Source organism: Dipodomys spectabilis, unplaced genomic scaffold (genome assembly GCF_019054845.1).
Source record: "Dipodomys spectabilis isolate Male_0828 unplaced genomic scaffold, ASM1905484v1 ptg000371l, whole genome shotgun sequence".
NCBI classification, from domain to species: Eukaryota; Metazoa; Chordata; class Mammalia; order Rodentia; family Heteromyidae; genus Dipodomys; species Dipodomys spectabilis.
The window spans coordinates 1-25,636 of NW_024871048.1; the positions used below are offsets into that span (position 1 = coordinate 1).

The 25,636-nt window shown below is 58.5% G+C and overlaps 1 protein-coding gene across 5 annotated transcripts in view; it reads right to left on the reverse strand.

Moving 5' to 3' along the window:
- Positions 1-17,361: 17,361 nt before the first annotated feature.
- The window catches only part of Myt1l (myelin transcription factor 1 like), a 167,006-nt gene continuing 158,731 nt past the window's right edge, over positions 17,362-25,636 (reverse strand). For 3 of the 5 annotated variants that reach the window (XM_042666938.1, XM_042666936.1, XM_042666935.1), the window contains 4 exons: positions 24,124-24,215; positions 22,338-22,441; positions 17,804-17,947; positions 17,362-17,502 (listed from right to left, as the gene is read on the reverse strand). In XM_042666938.1, the coding sequence (XP_042522872.1) occupies positions 17,362-17,502; positions 17,804-17,947; positions 22,338-22,441; positions 24,124-24,215 (481 nt within the window). Of the gene's footprint in view, positions 17,503-17,791; positions 17,948-22,331; positions 22,442-24,123; positions 24,216-25,636 lie in introns of those variants that run through there. The other 2 variants (XM_042666934.1, XM_042666937.1) reach the window with 2 other exon arrangements.

Consider the following 25,636-nt stretch of genomic DNA (forward strand, 5'->3'; position numbering starts at 1 on the left):
CCTCGGGGCGTGGCCGCGCTCCCGGGCCGAGGCTGGGCCCCCGCGGCCGATCGAGGCCCCGAGTGGGGTCGGGGCGCTCGGAGTGGGCGGAGGCCGGGGTCGGGGGCGGAGGCCGGGGTCGGGGCGGAGGCCGGGGTCGGGGCGCCCGGGGTCGGGTGGAGGCCGGGGTCGGGTGGAGGCCGGGGTCGGAGCGGAGGCCGGGGTCGGAGCAAAGGCCGGGGTCGGAGCGGAGGCCGGGGTCGGAGCAAAGGCCGGGGTCGGAGTGGAGGCCGGGGTCGGGGCGGAGGGGCCGGGGTCGGGGCGCCCGGGGTCGGGTGGAGGCCGGGGTCGGGTGGAGGCCGGGGTCGGGGTGGAGCCGGGGTCGGAGCGGAGGCCGGGGTCGGAGTGGAGGCTGGGGTCGGGTGGAGGCCGGGGTCGGGCCGATCCTGCGCCCTTCCCCGGTGCTGCGTGACGGTTTGGCGCGGTTTCGTTGGGTTCCACGCGCCGAGAGAGCTTCCCGCCCTCGCTGCCTCCCCTCCCGCTCTTTCCTCGTTCCCCCTGGGGAAACTGAGGCCCATCTCAGGGCTCCGAGCAAACGCTGCAGATTCAGAAGCCGGCAGCTTCGGGGTGAATGGGAAGAGGCTCCGCGTCGGCCCCGCCCCCCTCCCCGCCCCTCCCCGCCCCTCCCCGCCCCTCCCCGCCCCTCCCCTCCCCTCCCTGCCTCTCCCCTCCCCGCCCCTCCCCTCCCCTCCCCTCCCCTCCCCGCCCCTCCCCTCCCCGCCCCTCCCCTCCCCTCCCCGCCTCTCCCCTCCCCTCCCCGCCCCTCCCCTCCCTGCCTCTCCCCTCCCCGCCCCTCCCCTCCCTGCCTCTCCCCCTCCCCTCCCTGCCCCTCCCGTCCCTGCCCCTCCCCTCCCCACCCCTCCCCGCCCCTCCCCTCCCCTCCCCCGCCCCTCCCCTCCCTGCCTCTCCCCTCCCCGCCCCTCCCCTCCCTGCCTCTCCCCTCCCCTCCCTGCCCCTCCCCTCCCTGCCTCTCCCCTCCCCGCCCCTCCCCTCCCGTCCCCGCCCCTCCCCTCCCCGCCCCTCCCTGCCTCTCCCCGCCCCTCCCCGCCCCGCCCCTCCCCTCCCCTTCCCTCCTCTCCCCTCCCCGCCCCTGCCCTCTCCTCCCCTCCCCTCCCCTCCCCTCCCCGCCCCTGCCCTCTCCTCCCCTCTCCTCCCCTCCCCTCCCCCCCCTGCCCTCTCCTCCCCTCCCCTCCCCTCCCCTCCCCTCCCCGCCCCTGCCCTCTCCTCCCCTCTCCTCCCCTCCCCTCCCCTCCCCTCCCCGCCCCTGCCCTCTCCTCCCCTCCCCTCCCCTCCCCTCCCCTCCCCGCCCCTGCCCTCTCCTCCCCTCTCCTCCCCTCCCCTCCCCTCCCCGCCCCTGCCCTCCCCTCCCCTCCCCTCCCCTCCTCTCCCCTCCCCGCCCCTCCCCTGCACGCGTCCCGGAAGCCAGGCCCCTCGGGGCGAGGGGCGGTGCAGTCGGGAGGAGGGAGCCCAGCAGCCACGGTGGAGGCGCAGGGCAGGTCTGGAGAGGACTCGGTGGAGGGGGAGGCCGGCCGCGTGGACGCGGCTCCGGCTCACTTTCGGGACTCCTCTCCATCCAACAACGCCCTGCGCCCCACGGATTGAAATGGCACACCGGACCCGGCTGTCCTGGGGCGCTCAGGACTTTTGTCCCACACTTAAAGCTCCGCAGGCCAGGTCTGGCCAGACTGGGGCCTGAGGTGTGTGCCTAGGAGTCCCGAGTCAGAGGGAAATCCCCCCGGAGCACACTCCTGCCCCAACACTGTCCCGAATTCCGGGGGTAAAACACATCCCTTTCTCTAAAAAGTGTATTTTGGGGCCAGTGCCGGTGGCTCCTACCTGTCATCCTAGCTCTTCAGGAGGCTGAGATCTGAGGATTGCAGTTCAAAGCCAGCCTTGGCAGAAAATTCCCCAAGAGACTCTTTATCTCTAATGAACCCCTCAAAAACCAGAACCAGAAATGGTGCTGTGGCTCAAAGTGGTAGAGGCCTAGCCTTGAGCAAAATTTGCCCAGGGATAGCACTCAGACCCTGAGTTCAAGCCCCACAACCGGCAAAGAATGGAAGTAAGTGTATTTGGGGTCATGCAGCCTATGCTCATAACCAGCAGCCTGGAAGACACTCTCTCCACAGGACTCCCCAGCCCCATCAAGTCAGAACCAAATCCCAGCCCCACTCAGGGCCCCCTCGTGGCCCCCCACGGGACACCAGCCCCCGAGCCCCTCCCTCCTTCCTTCCACCCAAATCAGTCACCATTTTGGCCCTGCCAGTTTGACCCAGGTCCCCTGGCCTGGCTCCAGCTACAGGACACAAAGGGAATGCCTGATGACCCCTTCAAGGCCCAGCTCAGTCCAGTCCCTGTGTCCCTCATGAATCCCTCCAGGACTCTGTCCTGCTCCTCCCGGCAGCCATACTTGCTTCTAGAGCAGGCCCCAGGCAAGGATGGATGCCCGTTGGCTAATTGTGTGTCCTCCTGGCTAAGCTATAAACCTAATGATTTGATCAATCCATCTAGGTGTTCCTTGGAAGCCATTTTCTAGATGTGATTAAAGTCTGTAATCAGTGGGCTTTAAGAGATATTGAGGCCAGATAGATGAGGGAAAAATGAGGGCCGATCAGCTTACAGCCAGTATGGGAGGTGTGGCTTCGTATACCTCCCTTAAGATTAGGGAGCAAAATCATTTACGGGAAAAGAAACAGGATAACTTGAGAAAAGCCCTGAAATACGGATCTAGAAACAGAGAAGTGCCATTTTGCTTCAAAGACAACTGGATACATCCCTTCCTGAGGGGTGCATTCCTCACCCCAAGAATGAACACTTGTCCAACAGGATGTATGCCTTCCTGAGAAAATTGCTTCCCCAAACTTAAGTAACCTCCTGCCAAAAATGCAGCTCGCAGGGCACCTCCTTATCTCCAGGATAAGAATCTGTTGGTGGCAGGAGGCATTCTTCCCTGGAGAGTCAGACCAGAGCACAGACAAAGCACCTATGTTTGCATAACTTTGAAGCCAGACCCCCTGCCTTTTCTCTAGAAATACTCCAACAACCCAAGGAGCTGTGTGTCTTCTCCCGGAAAGAGCACCCACTCTCTGCCCTTCGGAATGTGGGTGTGCCCGGCACTTCTGTTTGTCTTTTTTTTTTTTTGTCAGTCGCGGGGTTTGAACTCTGGGCCTGGGCGCTGTCCCTGCGCTCTTCAGCTCAAGGCAAGAGCTCTACCACTTGAGCAATAGCGTCACTTTTCTGGTGTTAATTGCAGATAAGAGTCTCCTAGGCTTTTCTGCCCTGGCTGGCTTTGAACCGCAATTCTCATATCTAAGATGACAGGTGTGAGCCATGGGCACCCGGCTTGTCTGTCTTTTTGCCTGCTTGTTTCCTCACTCAATAAAGCTCCATCAAGTTCTCTTACCATCCTGCCTTGTCCAGAAATTCTCATTCTGAGATCAAAGTCAAAGACCCAGGTGAAGAGCTCCTATCTTTAAAGGGAAGCTTCACTAAACCCTCCTGCGTGCATCCAGTGTCAACAGGACCCTCAGTCCTGGGCAGGGCCTCAGAGCTCAGCAGTAAAAGATGAGGCTTCCCACAGAAGTTCAGCTTCAGGAGTGAGCAGCAACTCTTTCCTGAGGTTTCGGTCATTGCCATCATCACGCCCGTCTCTTGACGGTCACAGTAGCTACTGGTACAGCAGCAGATGACGGGGCTGGTGGGCAGTGGAGACATTACCCTGATTGAGGTCGCAGAGACCTGGTGCTTGATGCGGCTGCTCTTACAGGAGCCGCGCTTGCCTTCTGGCAGCATGCGTCTGTCCTCCGGAGGCCACAGAAGCCCCACGGCTCCAGTGTCCTCTCTGGGGATGAATTACTCAAGACTCGGGAACACGTCTTCCCACTTCCCTCTGAGGGCCGCTCTCCAAGACCTGCCTGCAGTCCTTAATCTGATTACTTGTCCCACAGCACGCATTTCCTTCCGGAGATGCCTTACCTACTACGGTCTTTCGGTGTTTCCGATTATGCACAGAGAGGCCAAGATGCATGAAGCGACACTGCCTTCTAGTATTTCCACTCAGAACTGCGGGAGCCAAGCTCAATGCTAGGTCCTGGAGGCAAGAAAACCCGTGGCTACATTGTCTCACCCTGCCCAGGTGTGCAAATGTCATCCTCCCTTTTGCAGATGAGAGACGAGGGGAGGAGGGGAGGAGGGCGGGGAGGGGGGAAGAGCCTCATCGGGGCCTTGTCCCCCGTGTGGGCCCTGTCCTCCGTGTGGGCCCTGTCCTCCGTGTGGCCCTGTCCCACGTGTGGGCCCTGTCCTCCGCGTGTGGGCCCTGTCCTCCGTGTGGGCCCTGTCCTCCGTGTGTGGGCCCTGTCCCCCGTGTGGGCCCTGTCCTCCGCGTGTGGGCCCTGTCCTCCGTGTGGGCCCTGTCCCGCGTGTGGCCTGTCCTCCGTGTGGGCCCTGTCCTCCGCGTGTGGCCTGTCCCCCGTGTGGGCCCTGTCCCGCGTGTGGGCCCTGTCCCGCGTGTGGCCTGTCCTCCGTGTGGGCCCTGTCCTCCGCGTGTGGGCCCTGTCCTCCGTGTGGGCCCTGTCCTCCGTGTGGGCCCTGTCCTCCGCGTGTGGCCTGTCCCCCGTGTGGGCCCTGTCCCGCGTGTGGGCCCTGTCCTCCGCGTGTGGCCTGTCCTCCCTGTGGGCCCTGTCCCCCGTGTGGGCCCTGTCCCGCGTGTGGGCCCTGTCCTGCATGTCTGCTGCAAGGCGTGGAGAGGCGGCCCCCTGCTGCCCCTGGGCTCCTCCCCACCGGCCACCGGTGTGTGTGGCAGCATTCTCTAGCACGCCCTCTTCATGCAGCGCAGCCGTGGCTGGCTCTGCCCGGCAGGGCCTCTTCCGTAGCTTGCGGGCGCCCCGGGCTGAAGCCTCACCCTTGCGCAGCCTCCACTGCCTTCTCTACTCAGTGGTCCCGAGGTCTCTTCACACCGGTGCCCACCCTAGGATGGAAGGCAGATGAACTCTTCAGTGCCCTGGCCTCCTAGGTATGGGGTCGTGGCCCTTTTCTTGCTCACAAGGCTGATCCTGGGTTCTGGAACGCGACACATGGAGCAGTAGCCACGCGGCTTCCAGTTCTGTGACCTACAACTTCCTTCCTTCCCTGGACCTCGGTTTCCTTATCTGTAAACAAGGAGGGTGGCTACACAGCGAGCCCACACATTTCCTCAGCCGGCAGCCATGGACCAAGACTGTGAGAGACCATGACACCACCTCCAGAAGCTTGTTGGGATCTGCCGGACGCCAGCCTGGAGAAGGCCGAGGAGCTGCTGGTCCAATGGCGGCTTACCTCCCATAAGACCGGCGGTCTCCACTGCTCCTCCACCGGTGGCCTGGCACAGCCCAGAGCCAGAGCAGCCCTGCCTGCCTGCATCCCCCCAGCACACACACTCCTGCAAGGGGTCATCTCAGGGCAGACAGAGAGCCTGAGACCAGGCAACACAAATAACAAAAACACACCCTCCCTCCCACGGTCCTGAGCCAGAGGCCTGGGATGGAGGTCTGGCCAGCTCTTCTCCCTGGAGCTTCCCGGGAGAATCTGTCCCAGACGCTGCTTCCGGTGATGCCACCCCCTGGCTTGTCCTGTAGACCATGTAGACGCACGCGTCCCGTCCTGCCTTCCTCCCACAGCACTTCCTGGGGGCTGACACAGGCCACCCTGGACTCTCTCCAGTTTACGAATTACATCTGCCCAGACCAGTTTCCAGGCCAGGGTCCGCTGGAGCCACAGAAGGTACACAGGTGCCAGGGCCGCCATCAGGCCTGCTCCCCGAGCTCCGACAGGCCAAGGAGAAGACCAGGTGATGAACTCCATGCACAACGCGCAGAGAAAGGCAGCAGGCTCGGAGAAAGCGAAGCAAGGTTTCCTACCTTGACAGGCGAATGAGGAGAACAGCAAGCTGGCATCTCAAAAGCTGCAATCTCCCTGGCCCAAAGGGGAAAGCAGATTTGTAATGGACCGCCCAGGAGTTCCCACCCTGGAGCCCGGTCTTCTGGTTTCATGGTGCACCGCGGGTGGTAAAGTGCTGGGTTGGGGGAAGGCAGGGAATAGCACAGGGGACTGGAACTCCCCGCGAGCTAATCATTCATTCAAGATAAAGCTGATTAAAACTTTTGAAAAGTATAAAGTTAGCCGGGCGCTGGTGGCTCACGCCTGTAATCCTAGCTACTCAGGAGGCTGAGATCTGAGGATCGCGGTTCAAAGCCAGCCCGGGCAGGAGAGACCGTGAGACTCTTATCTCCAATAAACCACCAGAAAACCGGAAGTGGTGCTGTAGCTCAAGTGGTAGAGCGCTCGCCTTGAGCTGAAGAGCTGAGGGACAGCGCCCAGGCCCAGAGTTCAAGCCCCATGACCGACCAAAAAAAAAAAAAAAAAGAAAAGTATAAAGTTAATAAAGAGGTATTATCTCGATCTTAATGAACTTGAACTATAAAAATAACTTTTTTCTATTTAGAAGAATATCATACAGCTGTGACAGGTGACATGCTTCCATGGAAGAAAGAATGAAGGGCTGGGAAGGTGGCTCAGTGGTAGAGCGCTTGCCTTGCATGCGTGCGCCCTGGGTTTGATTCCTCAGCACCACATAAGCAAAAAGAAAGAAGCCGGAAGTGGTGCTGTGGCTCAAGTGGTAGAGCACTAGCCTTGAGCTGAAGAGCTGAGGGACAGCGCCCAGACCCAGAGTTCAGGCCCCACAACTGACAAAAAACAAATAGGAAGAAAGGAAGGAAGGAAGGAAGAAAGAAATGGAACTAAGGTTCTGCCCAGCCAGCTTCTCCTGGAGGGGGAGGGGTTCTGCCCAGCCAGCTTCTCCTGGAGGGGGGAGGGGGTCAGCTTCTCTCATGGGCTTTGTCTCCCAGGACTCAGCTCTGCCCCAGAGCTCAGCTCTGCTTATTGAGTAGGCATCTGAACCTCTAAGGGGAAGCAGTGCCTGCATGATGGTGGAGGTCCTTGCGCCCCCAAGTCTCTGTGCAGAGCCCGAGCAGCATATGACACAGGTGTGGTGCATTCGGGCACAGAGCCCGTGTCTGCCCAGCCGCCGCTCCCCGGGCCATGTCTGTCTTGGGAGGCTGCATCCTCTCTGTACTGTGTGCCCACGGGGCCGCAGGTCTGTCACTTGTGTATCTCCACACATACCCGGCACACAGGCTGAGTAGCAAACCCTAGCCCAGAGGTGGCTTCAGGGTGGCCCAGGACGGCACCAGCCACACAAGGAAGGTGTACGTAGGGCTTTCAAACGCAAAGTCCGTTGTCGTCAGCATCCCCTCTGAACACAGCTGCCATCTTCTTTCTGCTCAGCTGAAGGCAGCAGCCATGATGTGTTGTCTCCCAGGGCCCCCAGAATGAACTGAGCCCAGCCGGAGCCCCCCGCAACATGCGCACAATAAGTCCTGCCACCCTCAGGTGGGTTTGCCCAGTAGCTGGTTGCAGTGGCATGAGACTGACTGAGCCCGAGGCGGGCTCCTCTTTTGCTGCACCCACCAAGTGAGACAGGAGGCTGGGCTAGTCTCTGCAGACCCTCTTCTAGGCGCTGCCGTGTGTCTGCAAGCTACACGCCAAGATGGAAGTTGCCATGGGTGGCGTGCAGAGGCCCCAAGTTGTGGAAGGGATCCACATCGCTACCAAAAAGGCAAACAGCACTTGCAACAACAAGACAGAGTCTCCCGTAGAGCCCCACCCCAATTTACCCTCCAAGCCTTCAGAATATGCAGGCCTCTAGACCTTTCTGGAGATCAACAGTGCCAGGCTGCTCCATCGCAACCATCCTGAAAAGACCCCCGGAGTTCTCAGTGCAGTGGATCCCAAACCCTGGGCTGCTCGCTTATGAAAACTGTGGAGTCCAGCCTGCCTGCTCTGTGGGACACCAGCCCTGGGAACATCGCTCTGGGTGCTGCCACGGGAGGGCTGGAGTGGGAGCTCCCCTGGACCACAGATGGGACAGGAAGGGGCAGGGAGCAGCTGCTGCCAGCCACTTCACCCAGAGCTCTTACAGCTACATCTCCTTGGCCAGGCAGATGTGGGGAGGTGGGTCTGAGAGAGGCCAGCAGCCCGGGCCAGGCATTCAGGGCTGCTGTATCTGCAGGTCATGCTGGAAACAGCTGGGCCAGGCTGTTGCCAGTGAAGAAGGGGTTAAAGCCTGGCACGCTGGTCTTGGGCACAGGACTCCTTGCTGTACATTCCCACCTGGAGCAGGGCAGCCCGGCAGCTGCTTCTATGCTATAGCAACCCCGGCTCCAAGCCTCGCCCAGGGCTCTGGCCTTTATCAGGAGAACGGACAGGGAATGTGGCCAGTAGCAGCCGATGACTCTCATCTGGTGAGCCTGCGCGGGACAGTCATGGACGGCTCATGTCCACCTTGGGCCCATGGCATCCTGGGCACCCAGCTGCCATCTGTGAACAGTGGCCGTGCGTTAGGGACCAGCAGCTGAGCCAAGCTCCATACAGGGTTACTTGGTGTCTTTATGACTGAGGCTGTGTGTGTGTGTCTAACCAATCCTGTTTGACAGCTGAGGAATCAAAATCAGAGCCACGGGGCAGACTTCTAGGGTACATGACCAGTAAACACTAGTAGTGCTTCATGTGAACCCAATTTGACCACACAACCTGGCCTGCACCCCCGTTGGCCTGCATCCCCCCTTGGTTTTCATCAAGTGCCACCGTGCCCACACCACGTCTGTCCCCACCGTTCCCGTGGGAACGCTAGCCATCCTTGAAGACCCTGACCCCTGCCTTCAGGTCTCTGATTTCCCACAAGCATGCAATCCCTCTTTCTGGGCTACTGGAGTGGGGTTTGGTGTTCAGAACAGCCACCATTCCCCCTAAAATTCTCTAAGCACCTTGGATCTAACCCCCAGACTGCTTATCAAAACGCAAATCCAGGACAACCCAGGGTTGACTTTGTGCCCTGGACACACGTGAATCTCCCCCCACAAGCTCTGAGGATGACAAGTCTTCCTTCCCTTCCTGGGAGCTAGTCCAGCCCTGCTTCAGATCAACAGGGAGACGTGGAAATGGAGGGAAAGTCAATCGTGTGGTGAGCCCTGTGTAAAGTGGACGGAACTCCAAGGCCAGAGGTCACCAGGAGGCCGGGCAGAGCCGGGAAATGGGCCAACCGGAACCTAGGTGTGAAAACCAGGGCTGCAGCCATGCCAGAAGGAAAGAAACACCAGCCAAAAGGTTCCATGAGACAGGAGAGCTGAGAACAGCCAGATCGGACCCATGGGACCCCACTCCGACCCGTCTCCCAGCACCATCTCCCAATGGCCCTGACTGGCCGTGGCAGGCTCTGGCTGGGTGTCCACCCACAGAACCCCTCTTGTGCCAGCATCCAATAAACTTCTGTTTCCCCTATCTTCCTGTCTTGGGATATTCTTTTTCCAGCGATCCACCTCAGCTCGAAATACCATGACAAATACTGCAAAGAATGCCAAACGATCCTACATGTTCTGGATTTTCAAGAAATGTTAAATGCTTTCTAGATTTGAATGGCAAGAAATATAGGATACAAAATTAAAATATTACATTAGTTTGCAGTAAAGTTCATGCCTGTACTTTCACTTCTCTTGACCAATGTCTCACAAGACAGCTCTGCCCCCCGCGTGCCAGACTTCCCAGGCCTCTGCCTAGAAACAACCAGAGATAAGAGCAGGTCCTTCTGCCTAGAAAGTGCCAGACACAAGCAGGTGGGGAGGCCAGGCAGAGGGAGCCCCTGGTCCCGTCGGACCTGAGGACCTGCGGCTCTGAGGGATTGGCTCTGTGAAGGCACTGAACACCGCTGTCCTCTGGGTGTACGGCCGGCCCCAGCTCGCGCAGGACGAGATTTGGTGAAGGCCACCAGAGGCGAGCTTCTCTGTCCACCCCCAAGGGGCCCGGGGCAGGCTAGCAAAACCACCCTGACCACTGAGGCCACGCGGTGTAGCATCTGAAGCTGTTCCGGAGGGCCGCGCGGGAAAAGTCCCTGCCCACTACTTGGCAGTGGGACTTTGTCGGGCAGCTCCTCCACACCGGCCCCTCTCGTGCCCGGTCATTCAGTAGGGGACCATGCCAGACAGAGTGCAGAAGGCCCACGCGGGAACAGCCCTGGCACCCACAAACAAATACAACCCCCAGGCCAGACCCCCTGATTCAGGATCAGTGTTAAAGACACTGGGCTTGGTGAAAACCTGCCTGGCAAAGCCGCCCGGATGAGGCAGGAATGGCCTCACGGGGTCAGAAGGCAGTGTACCGCGCCCACCCCACCGCCCGCAGGACGAGCTGGGGACTGGGCCCAAGGCCTCTGCAGCACTAGAGATTCACGTTCCTCTGGAAAGGACGGGAGAAGCCGACTGAAGAACAAGAGAAAGTGAGGCCCCTCCCGGACTCTCCGCGGGGACTCTCCCCCTCCTGGACTCTCCGCGGGGATTCTCCTCCTCCTGGACTCTCCGCGGGGATTCTCCTCCTCCTGGGACTCTCACTCACAGCAACCTGGGGGCTGTTCCAGTACATTCCGTCCTGCACCCCAGAGACACTGCCAGCCCGCGGATGGGGACTCCATCTCCTCCAGCCGCCTCGCGGAACGGTGGTTTCTAGGCGAACGCTCCACCTGAGGAGCTCAGCAAGCCTCGGTGCCCACCAGCCCAACCCAGGGAGTTGCCGGAGGTCCTGGTGCCGCCGTCTGCCTGGTCCTGTGTCCTGAAAGAATTCAGGCGAGGTGGGAAATCAAAGAGACAGCCACTTGTGCCAGAGAGAGAAATGTCAGGGCCGCCACTCACGCCTGGACACCAAGGAGACGTGAGAAAGGAGGCTTGTCTGCACAGCCTGCCCCGGGAGCCGCGCGTCAGCTTCCCTGCGGCCATCTTCAGGGGCAGACGCGGGCTGTCGCTTGGGTGAGGGGCAGCGGCATGCATAAAGACTCCTAGCTGCAGCGTGCGCCGTTGGTTTGGCTCACCCCGGTTTGGTTCTCCGGCTTCCTGAGTCACTTGTGGGGAGTAAATCTAATTCCGGTGAGAGGACTCAACGGCTCCAGCCTGGCCGTTACCGTGAATGGTCCTCATTTGGGGTGGGAGGTGGGGGGAGGGGGTTCCTACCAGAGCCTGCCCGTCCTTAAGGGCAGTTTTAGTCCCTTGTCATGAAGATGTTGGCAATCACTGTCTTTCCTGGAATCCAGAGTGATGGCAAAGTGACTGGAGGAAGGACTTCCAGCAAAAACAAGATGGAGGCATGTTGCCAGGTGTTTCTCCTGCTTTTGGTAAATTGGTGGGTCGGGGGAGGAGTCACTGCTTACTAGTGAAGTGGTGTAAGAACCACTGACAAATGCACTTTCACTGGGCATAAGGTGTGTGGTTTCTGGTGTGAGAGCACGCATTTGCTCACCTGTGGGCCTTGGGTGGGGGCAGCCGCCATGCGAAGTCAGACCCACTGCAGCCCCCAGCGCAGGAGCAGCTCCTGGATTCATGCGGAGGGAGGCGCAGAGGCGTTGCTCTTCAGGCCGGGACAGAAATCCCGCTGGAGTCCATGAGCTGCCAGCTTCCTTGATTTCCTCCTGCAACAGGGCTTCTACCTGACACACTCACCGCGTCCACTCCACTATTCCTGCTGCCTTCCTTCCCTTCCCGGCCCAAAGAAGCAGCTTAAGGAAACTTAAAGGATTCAAACAGCATTGCGAAAAGAAAGACCATCCATGTAGTTTGAAACTAAGAGAGGGGGCACTTGAAGGAAGTATGGAGTCAGAGTCCAGACAGCACAGCCTCCCTGTACCAGGCTCAGAGCCAGGCCTTGCTGGACCGCGAGGCCCTGGGCGGCCCTTAGACACGGTGCACGGATGCCCAGGAGCTGGCTGTGGGTTTCCTCACTGGGCAGGCAGTTTGTCCAGCCAGCTCTGCTGTGGCGGGCCTGGTCTCTGTGCTGATTTTCCCCTTGTGTCCGTAGTTCCTGCAGTGGCTAAATCTGTGTGTGTAACTTTGCGTTTTACGTTGCTTCGGGTTTCAGATCCCAGGCTCCTCTGATTCTTGCTGTGCTGAGATGCCCTGCCTGGTGTAGCGAGGGCGGAGCTGGTCCTGCTCACCGGCTGGCTGCCCATGAGGCCCCCTGACAGGCGTGACTGCCAGTCTACTGCGCCAGGCTCAGGTGTGCAAGGGGTAGAAATGGCATCTTGTACATTTGGAAGAGCAGTTTCCTGCGATGGGGGCTGTCAGAGGACACTGTCCTGTCCACCCAACGGGAGGAGATGCAGCCAGGCTCCTGGCTCCAGCAGGACATCCCTGGACAGGCTTTGGGTGGATCCATCACCCACAGCCACCCACGGCCTGCCTGGAGGCCGTTTCCTGCTTGGCGTCTGCTCTTTTCCTGTCTCTGTGTCCTGAGTTCTCTTTACTCTGCAAACACCGAGGGGCGGGGCGGGGAGGGGGAGGGGGAGTTAGGGGGAGGGGGAGGGGCGGGGAGGGGCGGGGAGCCCACACACCCCTACACCCCTCCCCTGCATCGCCCAGCCTAGGCCTTCCTCTCTGAACGGCCAGGTGCTCCCTGTTCTCTGGCTTCTGGGTTGTCTGAGGTGGGGGAGGAGAGATGGAGTGGTCCTTCGGCTTTGTAAGGCAGGGCAGGGAGTGTACAGCCAGGAAGCCGCAGACAAAGACCAGACACAGAAGGCTTCTCCTTTCAGTTTATCTTTTTCTTTCTTCCTGGGCTGGGCTCTCCCTGGAAGTGCTTTATGCAGTGTCTAAGCTGTGACACCCACCCATCTTCTCCTTCCTCTTGTTCCAGAGGCCCCTGCCCAGACATCGTCCCTGTAACCTGGGAGGGGCAGAGCCCACTCACTCAGGACACACTCTCCGTGTATCCACAGCTCACTTGTTGACCGATGGGCCTCGTTTTAATAACCTCATACTGGTCTTCAAATATGCTTTCCTTGGGTCTTGGAACTGGGGCTTGAACTCAGGGTCTGGGCTCTGTCCCCTACCACTCAAGGCTGATGCTCTATCACTTGAGCCACAATTCTGCTAGGCTGGCTGTGAACCATGATCCTCAGATCCAGACTCCTGAGAAGCTGGGGTTTCGGGTGTACGCCACTGGTGCCTGGCTTTCCAGTGTGCATTCGTAATCTGTTTACTTGTTCTAACAGGATATCATAGCTTCAAATTTTACTTTGGTTCATTAAAAAACCGTTGGCTATTTTAAGCATACACTTGGGGGAATATTGAACTAAAATAATTTTTCTAAGATTTTTGGGAATAATTTTAACGGGCTGGGAAGGTGGCTCAGTGGTAGAGCGCTTGCCCTGCGTGCATAAGGCCCTGGGCCTCAGCACCATTTGAACAGAAAAAGCTGGAAGTGTTGCTGTGGCTCAAGTGGTGGAGCACTAGCTTTGAGCTGACCAAAAAAAAAAGGGGAGGCTGGGAAGGTGGCTCAGTGGTAGAGCGCTTGCCCTGCGTGCCTGAGGCCCTGGGTTCGATTCCTCAGCACCACATAAACAAAAAGAAAAAAGCCGGAAGTGGCGCTGTGGCTCAAGTGGTAGAGCGCTAGCCTTGAGCTGAAGAGCACAAGGACAGCGCCCAGACCCAGAGTTCAGGCCCACGACTGGACCAAAAACAAAAAGGTGGCACTTTTCAGGCACATTTGATGATCAGGTTGGCCCTCCCGGGATACCCACACTCACCTTGAGAATCATCTGTCCAGCAGGCATCCTTGTACCAGTCCCTGCCCTGTAACAGGAGGACGGGCTTCAGCGGCAGGCTGGAGGGCCAGTGCTGCTCCCGGCGGCCGTGCACACCGGTGGGGGAGGGGCTGCCCCGCTGGTCTGGGGTCTTGAGGCAGCAGGGCCCCCTGGGAGCAGGGGGGTCACTTTTGGAATTAACACAGAAGGTGGGGTCTCGTCTTCAAAATTTGTAGGGATGATTGGAGGGTAGTCTGGCTTTTAAATCATTCATAAAGGTAGCTCATTGTCAGTCCTATTTGAAGGGAAACGGGTCTCGTGGGTGATGCCAGTGCTTAGGTCCTTGCTTTCCTGGGAACCACGGACAGGGGACCAGTCCACAGCACCGGACACCATTGGGCCGGCCCTGGAAGTGCCCGAGCTGTGGGAGAGGCAGGAACACTAGGCGCTGTCCCAGAATAAGGGAAGCAAAGGCACTGGGGCAGACAACGCCCCAGGTGCCAGCACGTGCCCCTGAACCAACCCGAAGGAAAACCTGGGTGGGGGGGGGCGCTAGCTTTAGTACAGACACCCCTAGGTCCAGACCTGCGCTCTATGGAAGCGCGTTGTTTTGTGGTGGTGTCTGTGCTATGGCGGGCGGGAGGATTTCTGTCACTCAGGGGACAGCTGCCTCACAAAGCATGGTCAGACTCACACTTCTATCAGCCTGGGATGGAGAGGAACAATAAACGCCACACGGGTAGAAGCATCACTCCAAGAAAGTAGGGCCTGGTCAGCTCAGGGTCCAAGTACTCAGAGAGGGAAGTCATTGACTCCGGTGTACCTGGGGCTTGGGGTCAAACACTCCGATATGCCTCAAGGTTCCCGTCGAACACAGCCATGGAAACAAAGACAAGTAAATTTGCTGTAGGGGTGGGGTAGGGAGGGAGGGGAGAGGGAATTGGGGCCCCAGGTGGCATTTCCAGGCTCCATTGAAGATCCAGACACAGCGAGAGATCGTTCGTGCTACAAACGTGGCAACACCTTTTTATTCAGAGTAAGATGTGTTCACATCAGCATGACAAAGTTTGTACAAAGTTCACAATTTAAAAATGAAGTATCACAGGAACTTGTGATTTCACACATTTATAGCAAAATTAAAGTGTCAACAAACCCATGCCGTGTAGTACAAAAATAAATCAAACTTCAGTTCCACAGAGAGCACAATAAATAGTTTATACAAAATTCTGTCTTAATAAATGATTACTTAAATTAACTTAGAAATGAATATGAACAATAAGTTATAATAAATAAGCTCTGATGAGTCACGATAACCCCGTGTGGAAGTCAGCATTCTAACATGTGACACTTGGTGATCCCTATATAATATCACAGATAACTTTTGATTTGATAGCATGTCCCAACGTTACATGAGCAGCAGATTTGTGCTTAGAGTCCCTTTCCATTGTACATAGGTGATAACGATAAGAATCCAAACTGATACTACCTATTACTCTACTAAAAGCGTTACTACATCGGCCAGGAAGCTGCAGAGGAGACCAGTGGGAAGTGCATGTGCTAGTGTGAACAAGGTCCTGGGGAGAGGCGGGGCCGCCGGCCGGCCGAGGCCGCCCCCGCAGTATGGCCTCAGGTGTCGGGAAGCACCTTGCTTCGGCTCTCAGAAAAGGCAATTCCGAGCACGGCAGCTACGACTAATCGCACAACAGAAAGGGGGCGCTGTACAGACAAGGTCCTGCAGAGCCCCAAAGTAATTACATAATCCTTTTTTGTTTTTTGTTTTCCCCCCCAGCTAGTTATTAAAGTCCTCGTGGAAAACTGTAAGCTTTTGTACACTGAACAGTATAAAGTGCCGCTGGGGTATTCATATATTTATACATATATATATATTTATATATTATACCGAGGTCGAGTATTGTATCAGAATGTTTGTCGTGAGATCCCTGTAGTCTCCCTTAGCCACTGTGTGGGTCAGCCGTGAGGGCCTCCGCCATGCTTCGTCCAGCTTCAGTGTGGAGAGGCGACTGACTCGGGGGTGCACACCTCTGTGCGGGTGGAGAGGACAGGGAAGTGCAAATCGCCAACTGGCACATCGTGGGGCAATGACCCTGTAAGTCCTGTTCTGCTAAAAATAGTTTTATATTTTACAAAACCCATCTTTTATTTCATAACAAAATCTCGAAGTACTTCCGTACTTCCTGCATAACATCAGACATGGAAGGGAGGGGGCGCTTCTAAAAGGAAACACAGGAGACACAACACGGAGTCGAAGGACCACTACTCAGGAGGGGACGCGGCAGTCAAAAGTGGTCTTATGCATACATATAGTGCAGTCGTTTGGAATAAAACAATCAAATCTTGAAGGTATAAATAAGTCTAAGATGATCTAGTTTAAAGCAAAAAAGTGCCGAAGTATATTTCATTAACTTTTAATAATCTGATTGCATTCATTCTTAGAGTAGGTCTCGATCAACCCCACAGGCTATGCAAATGCTACGTAGTAGGTCCTTTCCAAGTGCTCTGAGCGGGACCCAAGGCTAGTTCAAAGTCAGTGCCAGGCGGGGTGGGGCGGAAACCTGTACCCACCCCAGCCCTGTCCAGCAGAGAATTCTGTCCAGCGACCAGAACACTCACAGCCAGTAGCCTTTACCCCTCAACATAGGAAGCAAGAGTAACAAGAGTGGGTTTTTTTTTTAAGTGAAAAGGGGAAATAAATGCTCTTAAATGCTCTTTTCGCTCAAATCAGAAACGCTCAGCTCCTGAGAGGTGAGGTGCGGGTGCAGAGGGGCAGCAGCGGTGCTGGGAGAGGAAGGAGCAAGGGAAATCTTCGTGTTGTCCACCTCTGACACGGGCCTGTCTTATGGAGGGTCCATCATCACACCATGTAATGCTTAGGAGTTAATTAAAAGTGCTGTGTAAGCTGCTTTGAATCTTCTGCCAAGTTTCCATGGTTTGATGTTGTCTTACAATAAATTACTTTATTTCTTACAGTTAATCCATTTCCTTGGAATGCAAAAAAACCTCACTTTTACAGTCCCCACCACACACCATCCTCCTAAAACAAACAAACAAAAAAGTCACATAATATTTCCAGGCATTGTTCAAAAATAAAGCATTTCTGCAACCAATTCTTCGCTATGAAACAATATGCACACAAAAGGTATTTCTTTAATTCCATAAAGTCCTCCAACATGAGGAAAATGGTCATCTAAAAAGTGGCCAGGGCCACAGCATGGTCAGACAAAGCTGTGTGTGTGTGTATGTGTGTGTGTGTGTTTCTTTTTCTTTTTTTGTCCATTTCAGTTCAAAATACTAAAACGTTTAATCACTAAAGCATTAAAAAGAATTTACACTCTATCCATTTTTCATCAGCTTACCTCTTCAGAAATATATATAGATATAGATATATATACCCCCCATGTGCATACAGGAGCATCTATAAACATCACATGATATGTCACACGATGTCAGCTCATATGAAAACGTACAAAATGTGAATGTATTCAAAAACTATTCTGCAGGTACTATCTTTAAAGCAAGACATAAACCATTATGAAGTCTTGTAAGCATCACACTGTTCCAACAGAGATAAATAGATAACACTTTCTGGTTAAGTACAGCAGCAAAAAACAAGAGGCATCCTTTTTAAGCAGGAGAGTCAGCGTTAGAGCCGCTGTTCACACCTGAATTCCTCTCACAGCCTGCTTTACATTTTCCAGTAGGGCTTTATTTTCTGGACTCTGATAACGATCTTGATTTGTATACATTTCCGTCAAAGTAGTCACGTAAGCATCAAAATTTTGTTCATTGATTGGATCCTACGAGATATTAAATAGTAGTTCATATACAACTTTTACTTCCGGAATATTCACAAAAGCATCAAACAGTATCACAGCATAGAGCCGGGGCGGAGCACCGACTGGCGGGACAGCGCACGCTTAGCTTTATGGAAGCCCCACCGATGTGTCTAGCGGTTAATGTTATGGCTTGGGGGAGGTGACCAAAAACATCCAAAGGTCGAAGAACCATGGGGTAATGATTAAAAAAAAAAAGAGAGAGATCTACGTTATGAGGCGGTGAGGAGGACGGTGCGTCCGTCCTGCAGGCTCAGTCACTTACCATGTGTGGGAGCTGGATGTTAGCCAGGCTGTGGATCAGGGACTGGCTCAGGCTGGCCAGCTCGTGCAGGAGGGACTCGTTCTGCTGCTCGATGACCTTGTTCTCCTCTTCGATCGTCTTCAGGTTGCTCTCCATGGTGGTGATCTGAAACACACAAGTGCACGGGGCATGTAACAGGAGGCCGGGCTGAGCGTGCGCTCCCGCAGCGATTGTGGGATGGGTGTGCTTGGGGCCCAAAGGTGCAGGGGGCGGGCCCTGCGTGGCCCGCGGAGCCCCGGGACCCCCCCCCCGCGCGAGGTCTGGGCTTTGGGTTCTCGCTCTGTGCCTTTGGGAGTGGCCGCGTCCCGGGGGCTCCGGTGGCCCTGCTGTCTGCTGGCTTCGGGGACGGCGTCAGTTCTGGGCTACACTACTCATTCTTCGCAGGCTGACCCAACTCCCGCTTGGTCAAGTCCTCTCTGCCTCCGTTCCTCAGTGAGGTGTTGGCTCTGAGGGGTGCCAGGTGCCACACCTGTGCCCTGACCCAGCCGGCCCTGCGCCTGCACCTCCCCGGAAGTCCCAGGGGCACTGTCCTGGGCACAGGCTCTGTGTCTCCATACCAGCGCTGACAGAGGCGACTCGTGCTCTTCTAGAGAGAAGGCCACCTCACGTGGATCTGATTTCCAAGCCTGGGTATCACGTAGGGAAGGGGCAGGGCCTCAGGGTCCTGTCTCTCAGGGAGAGACAGAGCAGAGGGCAGGAGCGGCGCTCCCCACATGTGCCCCCGAGGGCCCTGCCTGCTGACGGGCCACACCAGGGGTCCAGAGCCCCATTTCCCCCGCCCCCACCTCCCAGTGCCCAGGGACCCACGGCCTCCAGGGGGTGGCCTTCAAGCCTCTGCATGCCTCCACCCTGCTCCTCTCTGCGTCTGGTCCTGGCCAGTCTCCAGTCCTTCATTCACAGTCCAGGCTGCCCACTGCAGGGAAAGGGCCTCAAGAGAGACCCGAACCGCAGACCCCGCCCGGCCCCTCTGCCAGCACCCACAGCACTCGGTCACCTTCTCCTCCTGGCCTGTGTCCTCCGCTCCAGGGACTGGTCCCTCCAAGGAGGTCAAGGAGCTCAACCCGTCCCAGGGCCGCACTGAGCCCCACACCCAGCTGGGTGCTCCGTGCACTGACCCAGGACCTGCCACCTGCTCTCTGCTCTAGGTAGTGCAAATGTCCTGTGCTTCACTCGGCAGGGGGGGAATTCCCAGAGACCAGTGAGCATCAGGCCAAGGTTACGAAGGCCTCTTGTGTGTGTGTTTGTGGCCAAGGGCGCTGAGCCCAGCCTGGCATCTGGAAGTGGCGGGGTCAGTGCCGGACACCACACCTCCCTTCCCAGAACAGTCTCAGTCTCTGACTATAAGCTAGCGGCATCATCTGCAGACTCAGTCCCCTGCCTGAAGCCTTGCCAGGACGGACTCCTCAGGAGCTGTCAGCCTGTGCTTTCCTGGGCTAGGCAGACAAACGGGCTGTTTAAGCAGGAGCCTCCTGTGGATGTGTGCGGCTTGTAGGGAGCACTCAGGACTCGCCTAGAGACGTGCCGGAGGGCACGCCCCTCCTGAGACAGGCCTGGGGCGGGGCTGCTGCCCAGAGCCACCTTGGCCCTCCGGGAAGAGGGATGCTGGCTCCTGGCCCTAGCGTTCATGCCCGCAGGAATCTGAGTTCTGAGGACCGCCTGGTCCCCTGTGGCAAGGACAGGAGCCCCTGGGACGGGCGGCTGGCACGTGGGAGCCCCAGGACGGGCCGCTGGCACAGGGGAGCCCCGGGACGGGCTGCTGGCACAGGGAGCCCCGGGACGGGCCGCTGGCACGCGGGAGCCCCGGGGACAGGACGCTCACACACGGGAGCCCCGGGACGGACCACTGGCACAGGGGAGCCCCGGGACAGGATGTTCACACACGGGAGCCCCGGGACGGACCACTGGCACAGGGGAGCCCCGGGACGGGCCGCTGGCACAGGGGAGCCCCGGGACAGGATGTTCACACACGGGAGCCCCGGGACGGGCCACTGGCACAGGGGAGCCCCGGGACGGGCCACTGGCACAGGGAGCCCCGGGACGGGCCACTGGCACAGGGAGCCCCGGGACGGGCCGCTGGCACGCGGGAGCCCCCGGGACGGGATGCTCACACACGGGAGCCCCGGGACGGGCCGCTGGCACAGGGGAGCCCTGGGACGGGCCGCTGGCACAGGGGAGCCCCGGGACGGGCCACTGGCACAGGGGAGCCCCGGGACGGGCCACTGGCACAGGGAGCCCCGGGACGGGCCGCTGGCACGCGGGAGCCCCCGGGACGGGATGCTCACACACGGGAGCCCCGGGACGGGCCGCTGGCACAGGGGAGCCCCGGGATGGGCCGCTGGCACACGGTTCCTCCTGAGGAGCCCTCCGTGCTTGCCACAGCCAGCCGTGCGTCCAGGCCAGGACTGGGCGTTTGCTGTGTGTCCTGCACCATCTCCCTCTGGCGTGAATGTCTGGCGAGGAGTTGCTAAAGGTCAAACTCGGCCTGAGCTGGGCTTTGAAGGCTATGACTGGCGTCGCTTCTTTGGATGGCTAGAGGAATGACAGACCACGTGTGGTAATTCTACCGAGAGCCAAGGCCAGGACGTGGAGGTCTGAGGACAGACAGTTCGGGAATAAAGAAATTCTGGGGTCTCCATGTCAACCACTGGGTGGGTGCAGAAGTTCGCACCTGCCACCCCAGTGACCAAAGGAAGTGCGGATGGAAAGAATGGGAAGATCTCAGCGCAGGCCAGCCTGACTCAAAGCAAGACCCTCCCCTGAAAATAACCAACGCAGAAAGGCGCGTGTGCGCAGGCCAGGGGTAGAGTGCCTACTTAGCAAGCCCAAGGGCTGGAGTTCAGACTGCTGCTGTCAGCAACTCAAAAGGATGACACTATTTGTGACACACACACACGGGCCACCGTCAGCTCACATTCCACGCTGAGCCCCTCAGGCAGCAGACCGGCCACACCACGGGTGCCCTGAGGAGGCTCCGCGCCAGGCCGGGCAACTCTGAGAGGCTTTTGTTAACCTTACCTGTTCTGCAGAAAGGGGGTGCGGGGAGATGCACAGGGCAGGGCGCGGGAGGGCGGGGCGCGGGAGGGCGGGCCGCGGGAGGGCGGGGCGCGGGAGGGCGGGGCGCGGGAGGGCGGGGCGCGGGAGGGCGGGCCGCGGGAGGGCGGGGCGCGGGAGGGCGGGGCGCGGGAGGGCGGGGCGCGGGAGGGCAGGGCACCGAGGGCGGGGCGCGGGAGCTCAGGGCTGCCTCCCTCAGTGGCTACACCCACACCAGCTTCCTACAGGACGGCTGCCGGCAGGTGCGGGAGGGCCGTGGGACCCTGGCCTCCCTGAGCTGGCCAGGTGACAGCAGAGAGGGCCAGCCACCCCGAGCCCCCATTCAGGCCTGTTAGCTTGTCACAACCCCTGTGCCCTGTGCAGCAGGGACAGTGAGTCATGTCTGGGAGGGGCAGCTCGGAGCTGGCTCTGAATGGACATGGGGGAGGGGCAGCTCGGAGCTGGCTCTGAATGGACATGGGGGAGGGGCAGCTCGGAGCTGGCTCTGAATGGACATGGGGGAGGGGCAGCTCGGAGCTGGCTCTGAATGGACATGGGGAGGGGGAGGGGCAGCTTGGTGTGGCTCTGAATAGACATGGTGTGTGCTCCCCACAACAGGCCGGGGAGTCCCCTGGGAGTGCTCACCACAACAGGCCGGGGAGCCCCTGGGAGTGCTCCCCACAACAGGCCGGGGAGCCCCTGGGAGTGCTCCCCACAACAGGCCGGGGAGCCCCTGGGAGTGCTCCCCACAGGCCGGGGAGTCCCTGGGAGTGCTCCCCACAACACGCTGGGGAGCCCCTGGGAGTGCTCCCCACAATAGGCCAGGGAGTCCCTGGGAGTGCTCCCCACAATAGGCCGGGGAGTCCCTGGGAGTGCTCCCCACAGGCCGGGGAGCCCCTGGGAGTGCTCCCCACAGGCCAGGGAGCCCCTGGGAGTGCTTCCCACAACAGGCCGGGGAGTCCCTGGGAGTGCTTCCCACAACAGGCCGGGGAGTCCCTGGGAGTGCTCCCCACAGGCCAGGGAGCCCCTGGGAGTGCTCCCCACAACAGGCCGGGGAGTCCCTGGGAGTGCTTCCCACAACAGGCCGGGGAGTCCCTGGGAGTGCTTCCCACAATAGGCCAGGGAGTCCCTGGGAGTGCTTCCCACAACAGGCACACACAGACAAGTGGGTGGGAACAGCAAATTGTCACAACTTCAGCAGAAGACCAAGACACCAGGTAAGAAATAAAGAGAAAAGGAGCAAAGTCAAGGAGATGACATCTATCTGTCCGCTGCGTTTCCCTGTGCAGACAGCACAGGAGACCGGGAGTCTCCATTAGGACTCCATTAGCTGGGCTCCAGAACTGCACGCCAGAACCAGAGTTGAGGCTCTACACTAGAACTGGAGTTGGGGTCCCGTGTTGGAACTGGGAGCTAGAACTGGGACACCACACTGGGCTGGGATTGGGGTTCCACACACTGTTACCTGAGTTCTGAGTTTGATCATATCAGCCTCCATCTGGGAATTGGATTCATTTAGCTCCTTGATTTCTTCGTCTAACTGTTTGATTTCTTCATCGTTCTCGATTCCTGTAACAGCAAGATGAGCGTGTCATCACAGTCATGCCTGAATGCGCAGGAGCTAGGATTTTGTGTTTTCTTCTTGAGTTTTCCTCGTCCTTTTGATGTTTTGTATTGAACTTGTTTAGGAAATATTCCCTCGAATGAACGAAAAGGTAGGATGAACAATCTTCATGTCTTCTGGGCTTGTGGGAGCCTCCAAGACACCGAGAGAGAGGGAGGGAGACCTGAGCCAGAAGCTGGCGCTGGCAGGCTGGGCCCCGGTTCACAGCCAGGTGGGAAGCTCCAGGCCTGCCCTTTGACCCTGGCCTGCTGCCCGGTGGTGGGAGCTCTGTGCTCAGCCCTGCCTCCCCCCTCCCCCAGTAGGTCCGCCCGGGTCTCATCCACACCACGCTCCGGACCCAAGCAGGGTTGAACCTGACTGCTGGGTGGTCGAGTGGGCAGGGCAGGCAGGCCCAGCCTCCTGGCCAGCCCAGGCCCACGACAGGGCCCGTATGGACGGAGGGGCCCGGCAGCTCCGTGGCTGCTGAGCTGTGGTGGCCGCAGAGCCCTGCGCCTGAGGACGGTGGCAGTCCCTTCTGCCTGTGGTCTTGTGGCCTTGTGAGCAGGTTGCTCACAGAAGGAAGGAGGGGCTGTGACAGCTCCTTCCGTTCCGTGGAGATGGAGATGGAGAGAGCACTGGCAGCTTGGCCCGGCAGGGCTGTGGTGAGCCCACTGCGGCTTGGCAGCTCGGCCCGGCAGGGCCGGGGTAAGCCTGACGCATCCCAGCAGCTCAGCCTGGCAGGGCCGTGGTGAGCCCGACACAGCCCGGCAGCTCAGCGTTCCTTCAGGGCACTAGCATGCACAGAGCCCTGGCTTTCTTTTTGGTGTGTGTGTGTGCGTGCGTGTGGCCTCTGGGTACCTTGCTCTTGTCAGCTGACCAACAATTCATTGTGTACCATGGGTGTGTGTATCTGATTAAACTCCCCCGGTGCATGTCTTTTGCTCATGGATTGACCCTGCACAGCACCAGAGGAAAGCGCATCTGGCGCTCTTGGTTTCCTCCACGAGCTACGTCACAGCTGCTTAACCTCAGGAGCCTAGACAGTGTGGACTGCCGTGACGAGGGGCCTCTTCTCACAAGATGCAAAGGGTGTTGCTAAACGGACCACGTGAGCAAGGCTGCTCACAGTGGGAGAGCGGATGCTGGAGCTCGGAGCATCGCCCGGTTCTGAGTGGAACTGGAACCAGAGCCTCAGCAGGGAACAGCCCTGGATAACCACAGAAGTGCTACAAGCTGGTGCTGTGGCATTGGAGTCATGCCCGGGGCCTGCTCACAGTGCATTGTCTTTCCAGACCTTTGGTTCTCTCTTAACTTCGCATAAGGGAAACAGGTGACAGCAGCACAGACACCTGGAAGTTGCTTTCCTTTGCAAAGGAATTCAGTAAATCAGGCACTGGGCGAACTGGGGGTGCTGAGAGGTGAGAGGTCGGGGGGGAGATCTGGGGAGAGTGCAGTGTGTGTGTGTGTGTGCGCGCACACGTGCATGTGCTTGTGAGCACTGGAAGCCTCTCCTGGCCAGGGCCTGGGTCTGAGGGCGCCAGCAGGAAAGGGGGCACCATGGGTGTCAGGAGCAGCCGCCCAGCCCTGGAGACCCTGTGGGCTGTGGGTCATGGCAGGCTGGGCCACTCGGGTTCTGCCGCGTGGTTACCATTGCTGGCCCGCTGCTTGATCGTCAGCATCTGCTCTCCAGACAGCTTGGCCTTCTTCATGGCTGACGTGGCCCTTGGACACCCCGACAAGCTGCGGAAGGACAGAAGGTGGCCGTTAGCACTGAGGACCCGCTGGCTTCCGCCAACACTCAACAAGATCAAGAAGACAATCAAGAGGAGGCCCCGGCAGGGACCCCTCGGACCCATCCCCGGTGCGTGGTCCGGGAGAGGACCAACTCCTGACCAGGCCCAGCAACATGGTGTCTGACGCTGCCATCTGGGCAGCTGTCCTGGTTCTCCTGCCTGGCTGTTGGCTGAGCCTCTCTATGCTCTGCCTGCCCATGGCCCTCTACCTCCGGGCTTTCTTTCCTGCCCAGCCCTGTTCACCTCACTGCCTGACTCACACAGAGCTGTGCAGACCATGGCGGTCCTGCTCCAGGAAGCCGCCTGCCTGGTCCTGTGGTGCAGCCATCCCAGGCTCCTTCTCCCCAATGGGGATCCGGCCCTACCCATCCCCCTGCCAGCTCAGGCCGCAAGGTGGGCACACTGCTAGCTGTCAGTGGTTCTGGCGTTTGTGTCAGTGACACTGCGTGAAGTAGCACGCTCCTTCAGCAGCTCTGCCCCGAGAGCTGTGAGTGCTGTCAGGGCAGACCCGCATTCCTCTTCAGATTTCAAAGCTGTTGGGTGGTAGAGATCACCAACACTCCCAGGGCGCGTGCTGTCCAGGCTGGGGCTCCCTTCTTGGGAACACAAGTTACTTAGGGTCTAGAACCTTCAGGACAAAGCTGAGATGGGCTCCGGAATCACACTGTGCCATGTTGTCTTCCTCTGTAAGATTGGCTGAAAACCAAACCAAAGCTTCCTCCTGGTCCTAGAGGTGGGGTTGTGTTAAGATGTGCTGTGCTGGTTCCAGTGGGTACTGGAGACAGGGTTGTGCTGTGCTGGTTCCAGTGGGTACTGGAGACAGGGTTGTGCTGTGCTGGTTCCAGTGGGTACTGGAGACAGAGTTGTGCTGTGCTGGTTCTCCTAGGTACTGGAGACAGGGTTGTGCTGTGCTGGTTCCAGTGGGTACTGGAGACAGGGTTGTGCTGCGCTGGTTCCAGTGGGTACTGGAGACAGGGTTGTGCTGTGCTGGTTCCAGTGGGTACAGGAGACAGGGTTGTGCTGTGCTGGTTCCAGTGGGTACTGGAGACAGGGTTGTGCTGTGCTGGTTCTCGTGGGTAGTGGAGACAGGGTTGTGCTGTGCTGGTTCCAGTGGGTACAGGAGACAGGGTTGTGCTGTGCTGGTTCTCGTGGGTAGTGGAGACAGGGTTGTGCTGTGCTGGTTCCAGTGGGTACTGGAGACAGGGTTGTGCTGTGCTGGTTCCAGTGGGTACTGGAGACAGGGTTGTGCTGTGCTGGTTCTACTGGGTACTGGAGACAGAGTTGTGCTGTGCTGGTTCTCCTAGGTACTGGAGACAGGGTTATGCTGTGCTGGTTCTCCTGGGTACTGGAGACAGGGTTGTGCTGTGC